This window comes from Perna viridis, chromosome 3, assembly GCF_037379345.1.
Source record: "Perna viridis isolate PV_CMFRI_1.1 ecotype Kerala chromosome 3, ASM3737934v1, whole genome shotgun sequence".
NCBI lineage: Eukaryota > Metazoa > Mollusca > Bivalvia > Mytilida > Mytilidae > Perna > Perna viridis.
The window spans coordinates 29,364,733-29,385,242 of NC_142447.1; the positions used below are offsets into that span (position 1 = coordinate 29,364,733).

The 20,510-nt window shown below is 33.0% G+C and overlaps 1 protein-coding gene across 1 annotated transcript; it reads left to right on the top strand.

The window, feature by feature from the left end:
- The first annotated feature begins 5,250 nt into the window (after positions 1 to 5,250).
- Positions 5,251 to 8,906, top strand: LOC148621780 (neuropeptide F receptor-like). Its single transcript, XM_088574011.1, has 2 exons — positions 5,251 to 5,372; positions 7,740 to 8,906. Exon 2 carries the CDS (start codon positions 7,747 to 7,749, stop codon positions 8,848 to 8,850), a length of 1,104 nt encoding a protein of 367 aa, XP_088430137.1. The 5' UTR covers positions 5,251 to 5,372; positions 7,740 to 7,746; the 3' UTR covers positions 8,851 to 8,906.
- The last annotated feature ends 11,604 nt before the right edge of the window (positions 8,907 to 20,510 follow it).

Genomic DNA, 20,510 nt, shown 5'->3' on the forward strand with positions numbered 1-20,510 from the left:
CCTAAATACAAACGTTAACTGAAAAAAATATCGTTGCTTATTTCGTTACCTTCTGGAATTTTATAGAATTCATCAAACCGGTCATCATTGTAATCTTCATCAATACATGTGACTTTGTAAACTAAGTTTCAAAACATGGCTATGTCTGCAAACAATTTACATAATGACTTTGTGCGTCAGTAAATCAATGTCTGATTAACACTTCTGTATTTGTTTTCCTGAGCAAACAGGCACAAACAATGTTATTATCTTAATCGTAGGAAGATAACTAGGTATTTGAAAGCTTTATTTAAGCAGATTTAACATTAATGTGTCCATATTTATTTGTTAAAGCACATATGAATCCCTATGTTTAGCAGCAGACCATTGATACCAAGACCGCACTTAAATGTGGGGACAATCAAAATTGTTATTTCAAATTCCTGTTTTGCTGAAAGTTGATAGATTCTCTCCAAATAACTACTATATGTTAACAAACTATAAATGAAATAAATTTCTTCTACTAAAAGACTAAAAGATCTGAAATAAACTGAATCAACATCAAGGCTAGTAATTATATTTGTTTGTTTGTTTGTTGGGGTTTAACGTCCGAGCAGCAATATTTCAGCTATATTCAGACAGTGAACATGAAATGGATGATAAAATGAACATGAAATGAAAAAAAAGGATGGGTCACAAGGATAATAGGGTGGACAAATTTTGATTGCCACTGGAAAAAGGGGGGATGGATAAGGTAGGGCAATTTAGCCTCCTGTGGCGGAGCGCAAAGGTTCCTACTTCTATCGAATACCACAGCAGGGTTCTTTAACGTGCGAGGAACGTGGCATCTTTCCCAACACGGTGCACCACTATGGTTTGCGGTCAGGTTTTCCGTATTATAGCCTGACAACCCCAACATGTAACACGCCAGGGGTACCCCATTCCACCACCTGGGGCACACATCCCAAATGCTCTGTGGGCAGAGCGCCTAGCCCCCGGCTAGGTTTCTGAGCACTATTTAGTCGCCTTTTACGACAAGCTTAGCGCTGCTGCAGGCCTATTCTTTTAACACCTGGACCTGCACGGGGCTCAGTAATAATTCAGAAAAATGTCTGTTAATGTGAAATGATTTTGGCAACACTTGTAGCATATAAGCTATATCTGCGAATATGGCGGTATTTGGATTATAAACATAATCAAAACATAATAAATAAAATGAACGATTTTCTGAAAGATATCATCTTTACCTTCATTCAAATGGAATTTCATCGGGGAAGAATTTAACTTAATTTTTTTAATCCTTATTTCGAATTTATACAGAAATGTCATTTTTTTCCTACAGTTATTTGTTACAATCACATATTACTGTTACAAACGCCAGTTAAATAAGGGTTGCTATCGAATAACTATTTAAAGGGACGGAAGGTCAACGAAGTCTTACATATGTAAATCCTCTGTCAAAACATGAATGGCTAAAAATCGTACTGTCGGAAATGACGTATGCAGTTAGGATGTGATTGTTTGAACTTTTCACGCAGACGCACATCCTGTGTTATAATTAGTATCGCATGTTCCCGTAGGTCGAGTCAGCAAAATAACATAATGTTGCATTAACAATAAAGTTTAATATAATTTGAGTAAAAATAACTCATTAACGACCGAGCAGCACTATTTCAGCTATATTCAGACGATGAACATGAAATTGATGATGAAATGAAAAAGGGATGGGACACAAGGACAATGGGGTCGACAAATTTTGATTGCCACTGGAAATAGGGAGAGGTGGGTAGGGTCGGGCAATTTAGCCTCCTGTGGCGGAGCCTTATGGTCCCTACTCCGGGAGAATACCACAGTAGGGTTCTTTAACGTGCGAGGAACGTGGCATCTTTCCCAATACGGTGCACCACTATGGTTTGCGGTCAGGTTTTCCGTAAAAAATAACTCCGTCTAACATTGATATTTATATAAATACATACGAACATAGATATTCAGTTTTGCATGTAGTTATACTTTGATATATAGTCGGATCTTCATCGTGCTCCACGAAGGAGATTTCAGTCTACCTTATAAAAATATTGTCCTCCGTGAAGGATGGACAGCAAGATAGTAGCAATACCAGCTACTCCCGTACTGGCATTAATCATATGTGGATACTTAAAAAAATCTAATGATTTACTTCAAAACATAAAAACCCTCAGCCTTTCAGAAATTAGTTCTCTCCCAACTTTTGGCTGGTCATCTCTTACACTACGTGGCCACGTTATAAATTGAAATGTTGTTTGAAAGGACTAATTCGTAAATCTTTTCCTGATTCGAAAAAATATGTTGTTCCTGGTTACAAATCCATACATTTTTTTTTCGTGAACATCGCTGAAGTGTAAAGTGTACTACACAGAAAAGCAGGCTTGTGACATGCTTGATTTCCTCATTGATAACATATTTGTCACATGTAGAGGAGCTGCTCGGGCGTCAAACCCCAACAAACAAACAGAAAATCATAATAAGGACACTATATTTTGAGGTTTTTTTTCAGTCGTGTTAACACACACTGACACATCTCTCTGCTTTAAAATTTAATATCAGAATTTTTTTGAATCTTAGTTAAATTCAGATTTATTTGATTACTGACACAGGGATGTTTGTTCGCAAAATAAAGTAACAACAACCAAAAATGAAAGTTAAATTGATTTATTACAGTGGAAATCTTCATATATAACAGCACGAAAAGATTCCCACCAAAAACCTACCAAAATGTTTTATTTACAGTGTATATTTTTAAAGATACATTTAACATTGAATATACCATTTATGATAAAATACTTCTACCAAACTTTTAGTTACTACATGTAATTACAATTAGATTTCAATTAATTAAACTTCCACTTTGAAATGATATGTGTTATAGAAAGTAAATATGTTAAAAATCTGATATGTGAAAGTTTGAAATCATACAAACATCCTACATACTAGTAGGTATGGTTTAATGCACATGTCCATTTTAGCCATATTTTCAGTTATTTTTATTGCAGTGTGTAATGACCATTTATTAGTTGGCATTCCAATAGGCACTAGCTGTGCTCCACTCTTAGCCGATTTGTTTTTATATTCATACGAGGCTGAAATTCTTCAGATTCTCACAAAGAATAAAAATATAAAAGATGCTTAATTCTTTAACTTTACTTACAGTTATACAGATGATGTATTGTCCCTTAACAATCCCTCTTTCGGTAAATGGTTATCTTCAATATTTCCACCAGAGCGCGAGATAAATTCTATTCTATTCTTTTGACCAATTAGATCACCTTATTAAATTACAGTATTTATCTCAAATTAATTTATTACTACATGTATTATCATTATTTTCACACAAAAAAGAAGAAAAATAAATAAATTAATAAAAAATGCACGAACAATTATTAACATGTTTTTTAAACTAATTAAAGAATGCAAATACAACAAGACCGACCACTTCAAGCCTTAAGGCCTAATATTGAGAGTTGAATTTTCCGGAATTGACATCGTACTTTACAATTAAACACATGTCGTAAGCAACAAAGTCAAATATGCATTTGCATAAATTGAAAGTTTAGTAATTTATTATATAATATACTTATAATTTTCTCACCAACGTTATTGCACAATTGTGTGTAATAGGTATCAGCTGCTTATCTGTTTTGTCGGATTTTTTTGGCTGGATAAAGGATTGGATTAGCGTTCGGTAATTTTATTGTCACCCTTCTTGAATAACACTTGATTTGAATCACAGCATAGTATTTATGCAACAAAGAAGTTCAGTTCTCAAAGGTCAATCAAAGTTTATGGTGATTATTGGGCTTGTTTCTTTCTTGTTAAAAATGCCCTGGAATGCTTTCTGTCTAAACGTTGCTGTATTCGACTTCTTTTAAATATGTATTCAATGCATTCTCTTGAGGTATTAGTAATTAATTTTACTCTACATTTGAAAAGCAGCATTTTTGTAACTTCAGAGTTCATCCTTGGATCTGTAGACATTTTTAGCAAATAAAGGTATCGAAAAGCAGATAAAATGTGTAGGCCTATTTTTCTTTTTACTTTTGTTAACGGACAAGACAAAAAATCATTCATTTCTTTAATCATAAACTAAAATTTCACATTTTATCGGAAATTCAAGACTAGATACAGAGCCTTAAGGAAGGACTGAAAAACTTCTTTTGCACAGGATTATGAAATACTTCTCCTTAAGTACTTTTACAATATTTGTTATTAAAATATATGACTGGCAATTTCTCTTTTTTTCTAAATGCAAGATCATGACCAATAACGGGTTTATGATTGTTAACTATTTCTTCTTCACAGACTGTGGTAGCTAGATAACTCTTGTTACTGCTTGTATTTGTGACATCTCCGATAATAAACAGACAAAAACAATATTGTTTATGCAATGTACAACAACATATTTGTCATGTAAAGTAATAATGCTTTTGCAAAATCATGATCTCTAAAAATGATGAAGCATTGACATTTATTGACAATTCAAGATAAAAAAAAACTTAGAGCTTTCCAAGCTCCACACAGCGGAAGACGTGCGTTCCGCCTCTTACTGACCGCTGCAAGCAGGCCTTTCGAAATTATCGAATATTTTTCAAATAAGACGTCGTTTGACAAACAGACAACGTCGCGTAAAATCATTCACTTTTCCTTGACTTTGAAACATTTTTGCCTGATCCCTTCGACTTCGACTTAATGGGGTCCGACTGTAATTATTTTCCCGAATCATGACAGTTTAAAACGCAATTGGCATTGAGGTAACATCAAGCAAATTATAATTTACGATTTGTGATCTGACATGTGAATAAACAAACCAGACAAAATCTTTTTTTTTCAATTCTTATAACTGAAACAGTAATATAGTTTATGTCGGATATTCAATCACGAATATTATCCAAGACTTACAGCGCATTTTCCACTATTGACAATACATTTCAAGAAGTAATGAAGTCCTGATTATATTATACGTCTGTATGTACGCCGAAACAGCTAATAAATAAGGAGCTACATCTCCAATCAGGCTATTTGCTACCATTTAGGCATACTATCGATTTTTTATATAAAAATTTAAACGTAATACTTCACTGAGTAAATTTACTTCATCAATATCGAGCTTATACTAAAAAGTTGATTTTATGAAGGTCCTTGTGAAACTGAAATTAATTTATAACTTCCGAAACGGTTTTCAGCTCATCTGGCACCCACACATTGAACACAGTTTGTTAAACATAGTCTACCATTATATGCAGTGGGAGTATACGTTCTATCCACTATATAAATATTCATTTGCACATGATCGGTTTTAGTATTTTAACATTCACATACTAGAGTGGGCAACATTGGATTTAAAGAAAAAACGTTTCCTGGTAAGGTTATTGCAAACATTTTTGTACCATTAATAGCAATCAATGTTTGTTTTGTTTTGTTTTGTTTTTTTTTTTGTTTTTTTTTTTTTCTTTTCTATATTATCGTCATAATTTTTTAGTTCTATGCTTTTTCGTATGTGTATACCAAGTGCGTTTATATAAACGGAAATCTTGAAAGAGTTCATATGTCTACTTGAAAGCTAAATCTTATGTGAGAACAATCTGTCCTCTTTTCTTAATATACGAGCTTAAAATTTAGACCAGTGAAATTCTATCGTTGATCCAGTGATATGATTAAATTTACAAAAATACTTTGTTATACATTGCATGGAATTGTTTCGTTAAATTTGTAATTGAGAAAAACTATTGAATTACAAATATACTCTGTTTTAAAATTGACAACTTGGTTACTATAGCAATTATTTCAGTATTTTAGTTGACTACTGTACTTGTAAAACTTTAAGTTATTCATGTGCTCGATTAAAGCAGTATACTAACGCTTTATGTGGTCGATTAAAGCAGTATACTAACGCTTTTCGGTAAAATTGTTTGAACAGAAATCTATTCGTATGTTTTATTACGTCAACCTTTTTTGAATGACCCATTTTTTGTACATCTCATTGTTCTCCTTGTAACGATGTCTTAAATCCAAGTAAAGGTATTATATTATTTAATTACGTATCTGTCTGTTGTATCTCAAGATTACGCTTTGTCTATGTTTTGTCTTATTGTCAAAGAATGGCCATCTTTATTACATTACTAAAGCGCTTAACAATGTTAATCCGATTCATCACTCCTTTTTGTATTGTATAAATTCCCTTTCCTTAATCAAGACAGAAGCCAACAAAATTAGTAAAGTACCGAGGTAATCATAAATAAAATTGACAGTAAACGAAAATGATGTCCAGTATTACAAACACAAAGAGTGACGTATAAGTCGATACTGTGGCTGTATTACATATCAGAGCTTCGAAGAAGCCATGAAGAGCTATTGTTTTGTTATTGTGTCAATTGTTGTTCCGGCAAGGAGGAAGAGCTGCAAATATTTCTCCGTTATTCAAGAAAACAATAACTGAATATTAAATACATAACCTGTGTTATTTTTCATTCATGCAATCATATATTTCCTTTATAACAGAACAGAGAATCATTACACAAAGGTAATATAAAGTTATGAAATAGTAAATGCTAAGTGATCGAACTGTGGTTATAGTTAGTGCAAAAGAAAAAAAATAAAAGAAATTCAGAAGCTTCAGATGCAAAATCTATACCAAGACGTATGCGTAAACTTTTAGACATTTTCAGTTGCCGCTATTGATACAAAAAAATGATGCATGTAATTCTTATTACCTCTGTTGCTAGCACTCCACTTATTTGATAGAAATATAATATCTATGAACTCTTTGTTAATACTGTAGTTTAGTAACAATGCGTTTACACTTTATTAACATATTAACCCTGTTTGTTCAAAACCATATATAAAGTTTTCATTTGCGAGTATTCATAAATTACAAAAATATGAAAAAGGGAATAATAAAATGCAAGTGTTTCTATTATAATTCAATCATCAATGAAATTTTCAAGACGCAAATCAGATATAATTTATATGGAAGCAATGATATATTATCGTTCAAGTCCTGCCCAGCACTTCACCTCCTGATACAATTGATATCATCAGCCTTTAAAAGCGATGATCACTCCATATTATGAAAGTTATGATAAACACAATAACGAGTATTTTTTGTTGATTGTTTTGTCAGGTATCATTGTCCTGGGTATTGCTATTGTTTCAGGTAGTTCAATCAATAATTAAATTTATTCTGATGTTTACTCCTAGAACAAATGAGAGATCGTGGATTTTAACGATTAAATTTCCAACTAACAATTCTGCATGAAAATCACATAAATTTGATTGATGCTAAGAGCCTGTTTTCGCATTTGGGATTTTAAAATCACATTTGGTCTCATGAAAACAGACAATCTGTCACAAAAATGTTTTTACTGCAGTGACTTGATTAATTAGATAATGGAAACCAAAGTAATTGAAAACAAACAACCTTCCCAACAAATTTATCATTCATATTTAAACAAGACGAATATAATGATTCATATCTGAATAAAAGGAACAGATTGTGGTTTACAATAAATATGAAATTAAGTAATATGTGAAGTAACGTGAAAGCTAATATTGTTCCTTTTCTTAGTATTCATGCATTTCAACATTGGTATAATCTTTTCAGCATATATATATATTTTTATTAACTTTACTATTTTTGTCTGAGTGCTTAACTTGTATTTTGGTTATATTTTCATATTGTGTTTATTTCTCTGTGAATCCACATTTACTTGGTGTTTTATCGTTTACAGGAGATTCATGTCTATCCTCAATAGAAACATGTTAGAGAACTCGCTTGAAACATTCCATGGACATCATGAGATTAACGAAAGCGTTAGGCAGATGATACTGAAAGAGTTTAAGGAGAATGACCATTGGTTTGACCCTGCAACGGAAACTTACCTTATTATTTTTTATTGTGCTGTAATTTTCATTGGCACATTTAGCAACATCATTGTTTGCTATATAGTATGGAAACACAGTCACCTTCGGAAAGCAAGAAATATTTTTATTGTCAACATAGCTATTTGTGATATTTTAATGTGTACGGTGTGTATGCCTTTCTCACTTGTAAAGTTAACAATGAAAAACTGGCATCTAGGATTGTTCTTGTGTAAAATTGTTCCATCTTTACAGAACATCGACATTTTTGTATCAACATTCACTATTGTAGCGATAGCTCTTGATAGATATTGGGCCATCGTTCGCGCCTCAAGGAATATAAACTTGCGAACAGTATGTTATACGCTTATATCTATTTGGGCTTTGGCACTCTTTTGTTGTATACCGATGCTACTTTTCCATGAGATACACATGCCTGACCAGAAAGAAACAATTGAGGCAGATGTTTTTCAAATTTGTATGGAGGTCTGGCCGTCAGATACATTGAAAATAGTCTACACCTTGTTCGTTACCATTATCCAATACTTGCTACCCTTGATCATTGTCACAATTATTCATTCGAGAATATGCTATGTTTTACGCAAGCGCGTGACAAGAGATCCTATAACTGAAACGGAAATGCAGAGAGCGCTACGTGATGTTAAAAGGCACAGACGTAATATGTTGTTGCTGACTGCTATTGCAGTGACATTTGGTATAACGTGGTTGCCCTGGACAGTCCTTAACATTACAGCAGATATAAATGTTGAAATGTTTTTGCATAAAAGGTTCTTGCTTATTTATGCGGTGTGCCTTCTAATTGCAATGACATCTGCTTGTGCCAATCCGGTTTTATATGGCTGGTTTAACATTAACTTTAGAAGCGCCTTTACGACTTCCCTTGTCTTTTGGAGAAAAGCCTCAACAGACTCTCAGGAGATGGTTACATTCAACAAAACTACCAACGATAAAAGATCATAAAACAATTTTACGTACTTTATTTTTTCATATTTCAATATATATTTTTCCAAGGTTATTTTATCTATGACAGTCTTTGCAATAAATGATTTTACAATTTCTTCACTTAATGTTAGTAAATAACAAAAGATTTGTTTAATTCAAAGAGGTGATATTACCTCAAACATTTGTATACAAAAACAGAGATTTGTTTTCCTAATCATGTATATATCAGCACGTCTCTTCTATTTAAAAACTCTAGAAAGAAAGAAAGACAACTTATATAAACTCATCATTGCTCTGAAAGCTTTACTGATTAAGGGCAGTACTACAAATGCAGCTGTCAAGACATTGTAAACCGCGATAACTAAATAAAATCTGAACGTCTAAAAATAATAACTAAACAATGAACAAATAATAACCGAAAACAAACGCACAAACAAAATGATGAAAGGTATATTAAAAAAACAGAATTCGAATGGTAATCAAAAGAATATAATCCAAAAACAACGACTTAACAGGGAAAAAACATACGCACCCGAGATAGTCAAATTGATACGTACAAGGTAACAAAAATAGATAAGAAACCCGGACTTCACTAAAAACTTTGAGCATTGACCAGGTGCACCGATAGGGTAAGTATCCTCTGCCTTTCTACAAACACCCGCCAAGTTGCTCATAAAATGTCACAATCGGAGTAGAATGAAGAGTATAGATATCATATTACAAGGAAACGAGAAAGTTCTCAAAATGGTAAAAGAGATCATAAAATTAAAAAAGAGATCCAGCCAAACATAGAAAGATACATACAATGAAACAACATTTCAAGATTTATAAACTCGTAAATATATGGTAATTGTATCGTAATATCTGGCATCTTTTCGAGTGAAAGCTTTGTGTAGAAGAGGATCCGCTTATGTCAGTTTCCGACCCTATAATTCAGTAAAAAAAATGATAGTTTACTGACACGTCATCATGGAATATGTTCATGTTCAAAAGATAAATAATGCAAGGCAAATAAGACTTACGACCTGTTTCGTTCTTTACATCTTCCAGTGACGTACCATATTATAGTTTTCTATGAATTCGTATGGCACTTGGTAATTTGTTAATGGTTTTTCGTACCAAAGAGAATGAATAAATGCTTTGACAAAATAAAATATTTAAGATTATTGTTCATTTAAAAATACCAGGAAAAATTCGAATTATTATCAGGATTATGCAAGTTTATCAGAGTTGATAATTGTGAAAACTGTATTCCCAGTTAGCTATTATATGCTAGGTTATGCCAGAGCTTGTCGTAGGTATGGGACTTTTTTGTACCGTGCTCGACTTCTTACAATTTGGCTTCTGGGACAGGGTTGTGTTGCTACAAGATTGAAGTCAACACTAAAGAAGCTTTATGGTCGTCATTATGAACTCGTGGATCGTTATGGTGTATTCATCTGTACCGTAAGAACCGAAGTGTCGAAGTTTTTCTTTCCTCTACCCCGGATGTGACATTCTATAAGCAATCCGGTGGATGTTTCACTGAAAGCAGAGGACGCGAACTCTAGCGTTGCACTTGATCTATCCTCTCAGTTTTGGGTGGAGTCCGAGTTACTCATTTGCATTGGTTTCTTTGAACGTGATATTTTGGTTATTTCGTGTTATTTGTTGTGTGTGTTTATTTTTTCTGTCAGACCAGTGCAGGTCCGGGTGTCAAAAGAATAGGCCTGCAGCAGCGCTAAAAGGCGACTAAATAGTGCTCAGAACCTTAGCCGAGGGCTAAGGCGCTCTGCCCACAGAGCAACTGGGTTGTGTGCCCCAGGTGGTGAAATGGGGTATCCCTGGTGTGTTTCATGCTGGGGTTGTCAGGCTATAATACGGAAAACCTGACCGCAAACCATAGTGGTGCACCATGCCACGTTGCTCGCACTTTAAACCCTACTGTGGTATTCTCCCGGAGTAGGAACCATACTGCTCCGCCACAGGAGGCTAAATTGCCCGACCCTACCCACCTTTCCCTATTTCCAGTGGCAATCAAAATTGTCGACCCCATTATCCTTGTGTCCCATCCTATTTTTCATTTCATCATTTGATGTTCATCCCCTGAATATAGCTGAAATATTGCTGCTCGGGCGTTAAACCCCAACAAACAAACAAACAAACAAGGTCTTTATCCTTGGATTATATTCTTTTGTCACCAGCTTGAATTTTGGTTCCTTTAATTACTCTGACAAACAAACAAAACGTTTGAATAGAATCTAGTCTTTTGCAATGTATGATATATAAAAGCACGGTTATGTTATTAACTTCTTTGTTTGTTCCATGTAACCTGCTTTATAAAAAAAAATCTTGAATCCCCGTATTGCCTTTTTTGAACGCTTTGAAAATTAAGCGAGACGAACAGAAATGTTACTGCATACGGCAATATACATAGCTTAACGATGCCCATTGTAATTGCCTTACCTTTCGTCGTATGCACTTTATAAAAGTCCCTGAGGAGTACATGTACAAAAAACCAAATATAGTAGATACACACTGAAACCTAAGTAAATGTAGAAGAAACACAGTAGATAATGCGAAGAAAAGTTTAAACGCATTGAACAAAGAGAAAACTATATCAAAGATTCACCTTTGACTTTATTTGACTAACATTTTTATTAAATGAATCCTACATTACCTGTCTCACGAACAAATGTAGCAGCCTTTATTCTAGATGGGTTTAATTTGATTTGAATTGTTTGTTGCATTTGGTTTGTTTTTTTCTACTTTTAATTGTCTGTATTTCATTCAGGAAATAGCACATGGCACGGATGTAGAAAAGAGAATTTCTATTTAAAACATTTGCGGGAATTGTAGTCATACGCGAATCAAAGTAGTTTTATCCACCAGGTGGCGCTAAAAATTTAAGTTGAATAGCGCTAGACATAAAGAACAACAACTCTTCCATGAATTTTTGCGCGAAGCGAGGAGCTAAGAGAAAGAGTAATGATAAAACATTCAACCAGTTTAACAATAATTTTAGAATCGGATTAGTCAAATTCCGGACAGATCCATCAGCCTAGTGCCTCCGAGGTTTTTCTTTTGTGTAACTAGAAAGACTAATAAGGTGATCCAATTGGCATTTCAATACAGTTTTTTCGAACGCCACTGTATTTATCAGTATTTGGCCAATCGGGAAACAGAATTGCGATCAGATGACTTGCGTTTCCATGGAAGAGCGTCTTTAAGGTCAAAGTATAATAGGCGAAAATATACCGACCGCGTCGGAACTCAATTAAGTACAGCAGACCTCTTACCTTAATTTGAGTTTCACCATTTTGACAACCAGTTGATTACTGTGGTAAAATTTATCCAATTTTGAAGTCACGTGACATACGGGGCGCCGAATGGGACTTCATCTTTTTGTAATCAAAATCAAAATTGTATTCCGTCATAACAAAACTATGTTACACAGACTTGTTTAATGACCACTTCATTTTATAATTACGAAATTCATTTTTTGAGACAAAATTCAATTTTGTGTCACAAAAGTCAATTCTATGTCACAAAAGTCAATTCTGTGTCACTAAAGTCAATTTTGTGAGACAAAACTCAATTTTGTGAAACAAAAGACTATTTTTGTCACAAAAGTCAATTTTGTATGCTAATTAGTTTACAGAAACTTTGGATATGCCAATGCATTCTCTCTCATTACGATTTTTGTAAGAATGCCTCTCATTGGATATAGTAACCGCGGGTCTCGCAGGTTCCAATTACTTCGAGCAAGGGATTATCATATGGTTGATGCACTATTCTGCAAAAGTAATACTTAATTATATATTACTTACTTTTGCAGAATAGCTGAGGGACGGATTCAGGCGAGGGCGTGGCGGGCTTGCGTTCCCCCTAAAATTTGCAAAGCATGGGTTGTCAGTACATTTAGGAGGTTTTAAGTTAAAACTTTAATTTCTCGCTAATTTTACCCCAAAAGATATCTACATTGCATTCACTCTAAAAGAGTATTTCCAAAATTTAACCCCACAAAAATGTTCGTCTCGCTCCCCTCGGCGAAATTTTAACTTTGCACGCCCTAATCTCTGTAGCTCATCACCTATATGGTATATCCTTGCTCGAAGTAATCGAAAACATGCGTCTGCAAGACCCGCGGTTACTATTTCCAGTGAGGAAAACCTTACAAAATCGTGATGAGAGGTTTCGTTTGCACATCCAAAGGATTCTGTCAACTAATTTGCATACAAAATTCAATTTTGTGACACAGAATTTACTTTTGGAAACAAAATTGAAAATTTGTAGTATGTTATAAATTTTGTTAATCTGAACAAATTTTTGTTGAACAAAATTTACTTTTGTCTGTATAAAATTGAATTTTGAGTACAAAACCACAAGAGTCCCATTCGGCGCCCCTATTACATACAACTGTGCAATAACGTTGGTGAGAAAATTGTAAGTATAAGTATATACATCCTCCCAAGTCAGGGTTTTGAGTCCACCCTCGCTCTCTCAAACCCCTGATATCACTCATTCATATTTAGCTGGTATCGTCCAGCCAATTCCGATTGGTTGCTTCCCCGGGTGAGAAGCACCAATGAAAATCGACTTAATATAAAATGTCTGTGGAAAGGTAAACAATAATACGAGGTAATGGACAATCCCATATAGTAACTGAAAGTTGTATGATGTCGCAAATGATGCAATATGAACTAAAATGATAACTGTAGATTCTGTTTAGAGTCTTTACTGAAAAATGGCGTTATGCGTAGCCACTTTGTAAGTTATATCGGAGAGTTTCTATTACGAGTGATTTAATTGGATTTTGGATCCGGGTTAAATTTAAGTAACTCACTAGATGGCGCTGAACGATACCCGCTAAATATGAATGAGTGATGTCAGGGGTTTGAGGGAGCGAGAGTGGACTCAAAACCCTGACTTGGGAGGATGAAGTATATAATAAATTGCTAAACTTTCAATTTATGCAAATGCATATTTGACTTTGTTGCTTACGACATGTGTTTAATTGTAAATTACGATGTCAATTCGGAAAATTCAACTCTCAATATTAGGCCTTAAGGATTGAAGTGGTCGGTCTTGTCGTATTTGCATTATTTAATTAGTTTAACAAACATGTCAATAATTGTTCGTGCATGTTTTATTAATTTATTTATTTTTCTTCTTTTTTGTGTGAAAATAATGATAATACATGTAGTAATAAATTAATTTGAGATAAATACTGTAATCTGATTGGTTAAAATAATTTTGTTATATCTCAATGAAAAAAAAAGAAATATTGACACGCCCCTATTCAGTTAAATTCAGAGCTATTTTTCTCACATTTAAAGATAAAAATATGTTTTAAAATTAATTTATAAGAGTTGGCAATAATAAAAATTTTGTCTATTGAAAAATTGCGTAAATTTTCCATGTGCATATCTTGTTTATTGCACTTCGCGCAATAAACAATATGCACATGGAAAATTTGTTATTTTTCAATAGACAATTATTACCAATTCTTAAATAAATAAAAACTGTTATCCTTCATTAAAAACCAACTCAGAAACAGAACGCTGACAAAAAAGTAAATATTCAAGATTAAAGGTTCTTTAAAAACATAACTATCGTGATTTAGAGCAGGTGATAAAAAAGGGAATATCGAAGGGACAAATGAGATATTCATGGACAACACTCAACCAGAAACACACAAAAAAGAACAAACGAAAAAAAAAGTCACACACAACATAAAGAACTAAACAAAAGCTGAATAGGAAAAATAAAATCTCGAATCCCACTAAAACAGTGAATGTTCGCAGGTGCTCCGGAGTGATGAACAGTTCCTGTTCCCTGAAAACCACTTACTTAGATGCCTTCAAACTGCCTATGAAACAATGAAATAAAGACAGAAATAACCTGTATAGACTTATCACATATTTATAAAATCTACGAGGACGAATCGTTTTATTGTCAATAAGTTTAATGTCCTATGTTTTCAAAAGGTTGAATAATAATATCGCATGCATAGTTTCTGACTTATTGTTAAATAAAATGAAACTGTGAGTGTTTAAAAGGCAAACAAGGAGGTCGAATGAAAGTAAACATGTTATAAAATGTCTGATTACGTCAACTGCTGTGAACCAAATCTCTCAGTTTTAGCTGATATATATTAAATTCTTTAACCTTAAGAAAGAATCAACAAGAAAATTTGTTTTGAGTCCATCGCTTCGTTTTCTTACATAGATCAACAATAGACATTTTCGCCTAGCCCTGTTGTACTCGTGTGGAAAATGCACGATGTCCTACCGAATGGTGGACAGTCTATTTATATGGGGTAAAGGGGGATATTGAAGCTATTTTGTCTGTCATATCATAATCGATAATACTTGCAAAAGCACGATATAAAAATAAAGGGAACAACAAAATTATCGAACACTAATCCGAATCATAATCAAGTAAGTCCAAAATAAATCTGGCAAAATTGATAACACCATCGGAGCTATGGAAACTTTGTTACTTGCTCATTCGTTCTCTGTATTGTCTGTCTTTGTTAATCGAAGATTGTTTAAATTTTAAATCGTGGAATGTATTTTTTAGCGTTGTAACTTGCATTTTGTACGTATCTTTCTTTGCTTAATGTCGTTTCTTTTTCTGTAACGTCTTTCTTTTACATTTCTACCATTATTAATTTGTAAAATACTTCTTCTAACCCTGAAAGTCGTAGTTTTTCAATATCTTTCTTTGTTGAAAGTCTGATATCAGTGATTTATACAGGTTATATATAAATTACAACACGTTTCTTTTAAAATCGACACGATCGACACAGTTACAAAGAACGCACTAACATTTGTTACTCGTGAGTGATTTTTCATCGGAAGATTTAGGGGTTGGTAAAAAAACAGGATGGGTATTTTCCGATACATTTTTTGGCTATAACTTTTGTTTTATTTCATGGCATTCAAAAAATTAAAAGGATTTCTAAAGAAGTGTAAAAGTGCTTTTAAATGATTTAAAGTTTTTTTTTTGAAAATATCGAATACTTTTGCTTACAAAACAATTGCGATGAAAAGGTGGACATGTTGATGAATAAAGTTCATTATTCATGAAATGTGTCATTTAAGTCAAATAATGTTTACTTATTCTTTAAGCTTATACTAATAGATACGTTTTGATGTAAAAATTATTTCATTTTGAGTTAAAGTGGACAAATCTTGACAGGACGGACTTGTTCTGATACATGATTTGTGTCGTTTTTTTACGAGGGTACGGTAAGAAAACATCAAACATTTGGATTTTAATTCATGTCTGTCACAAAATCCTTAACATATTCTTAAAGCTTAAACTTTTTGGTATATTTTGTTGTACGGAGTATATGTTTTTGAAACATGTTCAGAAATCAATTCAGCATTTCACAGGACGAACTTTTTCTAACAGGAAATTTTCAAAAGTTCGAAAGTTGGTATCGGATGTGGGAAGAAACAATGTTATCTTTTCTCTAAATGATAAATGTCTGTCAAAATTTTTTTACATATTCGTAAAGCCTGTATTAAATGGTATATTTTGATATAAAATATCCAATTTTGAGAAAGTTAAAGGGGAAATATCTTGACAGGACGAACTCTTTCTCTTACGTAATTTGTGCAGTTTTTTTACGGGGGTATGGTAACAAAACATGAAATATTTGAAATTTTCTTGTCTGTCAAAACTATTTATCGGATTCTTAAAGCTTTTAATTATGCTTGTCATTTTAATGTATAGATATTTGAAATTAATTTGGAGATAAATCCAAAATTTTGACAGGACGAACTTTTTCCGCGGTGAAACATCTTAATTTATCGACATAATTAGACCTATAACATTAATATATAGATATGCATTCCTTTCTGTTACTGGGGTACTTTGTGTTGCCAGTTAATCAAAGTGACATCATGTTATAAAAGATTAACCGAACAGTGTCTGTTAATTGTTTGATGTATTTGTTACTTAGGGTATCCCACACAATGTAACTGTTGGTACTTTTAATCCGTGAAAAAAAAACATGGCCGCCGTTACTAAAACTAGGACATAGGAGTCAGAAGGCAGTTTTTGCAAATAACTTAAAATTTGTAGGGGTTATGTTGTTCAGCATTATAAGACAGTCCAATTCGGAAATTTTCGAAATGATTCGTATACTAATATACTGAACTGAAACATTTTTTTTTCTTCACATGTACATATACAACTTCTTCTCTAAAATCATTTAAGATCATTTAATGGAAATAAAGCATATTAGTTCTTAAGTGTATTTGTGATCGAAATGACTTGTGATTTTTTAAATCACCTTGTATATTTATGGCTGGTTATACTAAAAAACGGAGCATAGGAGTCAGAAGACAGTTTTTTTTTTTAAATAATTCAAGAACTGTTGCCTTCATCAAAATTTTGGTTCAGGTAATAAAATGCATCTAAACGCATTTCCTGCATTTAACTATTCAATGAATATCAACTTAGCCTGCCTCATTGTCAATGTTTTCATATAAGCAAATGGCAACCAGGTGAGCGATTCATGCTCTCTTGGGCCTGTAGTTATCCATTTATAAAATTTCTATAATATATTTATAAATATTGATTTTCCAATTGTTCTTATCTAAATTTTTGCCACCAAATGCCATGTTGAGTAAGTCACAGTATTGTGACAATATGTTTAAACAACATAATCATAAAACATTTTGAAATGTTCTATAAAAAAACAAGATTCAAACGGAAATCAAACGAATGTAATCCTGGGATATTTCGATAAGGAGATGTGCATTTGAGTAAAACATGAGCTCAAAAAATGGAAGTGGGATATCATGTCAAGAGAAGATAAACAAAAACAAGAAATATTATTCTGGGGTCTACTTGAATTCTCTCAACATACAGAAATTAATAAAAAAAAAAATAGTATCAGGCTTGCGACATTCGTCCTCATTAACACTAAGTCAAAATTTGGTATGTTATTTGTCCATGGGGTCTAAGGTCAAGTTCAAATGTCAACCACTCTAGTACGTGATGCCTCACCTTAATGAAATATAGCTCCATACCAAATATCAGATGTCTAAGTAAAAAGACCAAATAGTTATGGCCCAGACGAAATTTTGTGTGGTATTTGGCTAAACTCTTGTATGTCATTTGACCTTGGAGTCAGAGGTCAAGGTCAAAGGTCTTCCTATCTAGAACATTACACTCTATCTAATGTGATTTACTTGCATACTAAATATCAGATATCTAGGTAAACAGACAAAAAACGTTATGGCCAAGACAAACTTTTGTATGGTATTTTGCTATAATTGTTATGTTATTTGTTTATTGACCTTTGGATTAGATGTCAAGGTCAAAGGTCATCTACCTAAACATTACTCTCTGCCTTGGTGTGATATACTTAAACGCCAAAGATCATATATCAAAGTAAAAAGACCAAAAAGTATTGGCACAGAGGAGATTATGTATCATATTGACCCTGAGGTTAAAGGTCAAGGTCAAAGGTCACCTACTGTGGTACCCAACACTCTGCCCTGAAAGGATATACCAACATACCAAATATTAGAAATCTAGGTCAAAAGACAAAAAAGTTATGGTCTGGACAATGTTAGTATGAAAATCGTTAGGAAGAAGAAAAGTCTTTATGGGTGGTGATGAGCAAAAACAAAGATATGCTACATATTTTTATTTTTGATATGTTTCTGTGGAGAGGTCTTGCTACACATCCATGCATACATTTGGATAATATCTCCTCCTAGTGCTGGCAAACGGGTCTGAACAAAGCTTATTTTCGTATATTTCAAAATGTCAAAAATTAAGAATTTTGGCTGCTATGGTATCCAGATCTAAACCAATCATATTGCTTTATACTTTATTGTAAATTGTTTTCTTTAAGACACATTTCATTAATATAATTATGTAGTTTGACAAATTTCCATCATTAGATACATAAAATAGCATTCAAATTGAGATGATTTTGTGATAATTAGGCCCTTAATTGATAGGTTGCTAAGGGGTGGTCGTTACTATGGTAACGGTTACAATAATTTTCATTTTGTCATTTCATTTATTGTTTTTCCAATATATCCAACTGATTTAAAGTCAATTTGGATAAAATATCTAACATCGATAAATCATCCACTGCATGATTTTTGGCGAACTGCTACTTAAGTAAGGCTGTGTTAAGTGTGTTTGTTTTTTTCAGGTTCAGCATCAATAATATAAAGTCTAGAGTATTTGATTAATGGGAAAGAATATTCCGATTTCTCTCATTGTAACACAAGTGTTAGATAAGAAGAATACTTGTCACCTATACTATTTTCAATATATATGTCAATGATTTAGAAGACTTGTTCAAGAATCGTAACATTCATGGGCTGAATCTTTTAACAGAAGAAATTGAAACAACTCTCTCATTTTTAAAATCTTTTCACTGTATTATTTGCCGACGACATGGTGTTACTATCAGAATCAGGATCCGATCTACAAAAACAACTTGATGCACTTTATGACTACTGCACATTGTGGAAACTTAAAGTTAATGTTAGCAAAATAAAGTTGTTGTTTTTTTTTTCAAAAGGCAAGAAGTCTTAAGTTTTAATGTTCAATGACGCATCTCTTGGTACGGTTAATAGTTTCAATTATTTAGGAATATTGTTGTCAAGAACAGGTAGCTTTTCAAAAGCGAAAAAGGCAAACGTAGAAAAGGCAAATCGAACCATATACTAGGCAGATATCCATTGGAAATAAAAATCAAACCGAGGGTCATTAACGTTTGGCTTAAACTAGTTACTGGAAAATCTGAAAAGATACGTACAATTTTATTTAACTTTGCTCTTAAAAATATGGCGATAGAATATTCCGGATTAAAAAGATTAAATCAATACTTGATGAGTGTGGTTTGTCTTTTGTTTGGAACGAACATAATGCAACTGGGATATTTTTGACAATTAAGCAAAGCCTTTTAGACCAATTTCAACAGTCATGGAGCCCAAAAGTGAAAAACTCATCTGAATCTCTGAATTTTAGATTGTACTAAGAAGATTTTGGAATTGAAAATTATTTCAGAATTTGAGGTGACAAAAATATTATTACTTTTGTAGATTTAGAACCTTCCTATTGAAAGTGGGCGTTGGCAAAATATTAGAAGAGAAAATAGAAAATTTAATGTAATTCGGGAGATATTTGGGAATTAGTTCCATTATTTAAGTGCACATCGTTTGATAGTGACAGAAAAATCCTTCTCGCAGAAAAATTTGTTAAGAGACCAAATATTATTAGATTTAAAGCTTTGATGAATAACTCACCACCTTCTGTTCTCAACAATTTATGTAAACTTATGCGACAATTTACAAAGATGTTGTCTCCACGGTAGTCCTCTACATTTAAGTATGTAGAAATGCATCATGAATGTGACTTAATACTATTTCTTCCAATACATGTACACTAACCAACTTCTTATGTATATTATGTATCATGCAAATTGTATTGAATTTGTTCTCTGTACTATAGTATTATGGTTTTTGGGTAATACAATATACATAGCATAGATCTGCACAAGATTTGTGTCTCCAAACACTACATTCTCATAGTCACAACCTACCATGTACTAAACCCCATCGGCCTTATTGCAATTGCAATTCATTTCTACAGTTGCAGTTTTTGATTTCACCATACTTACTTGATCCATTAGTGATTTAGGAAACATCCTG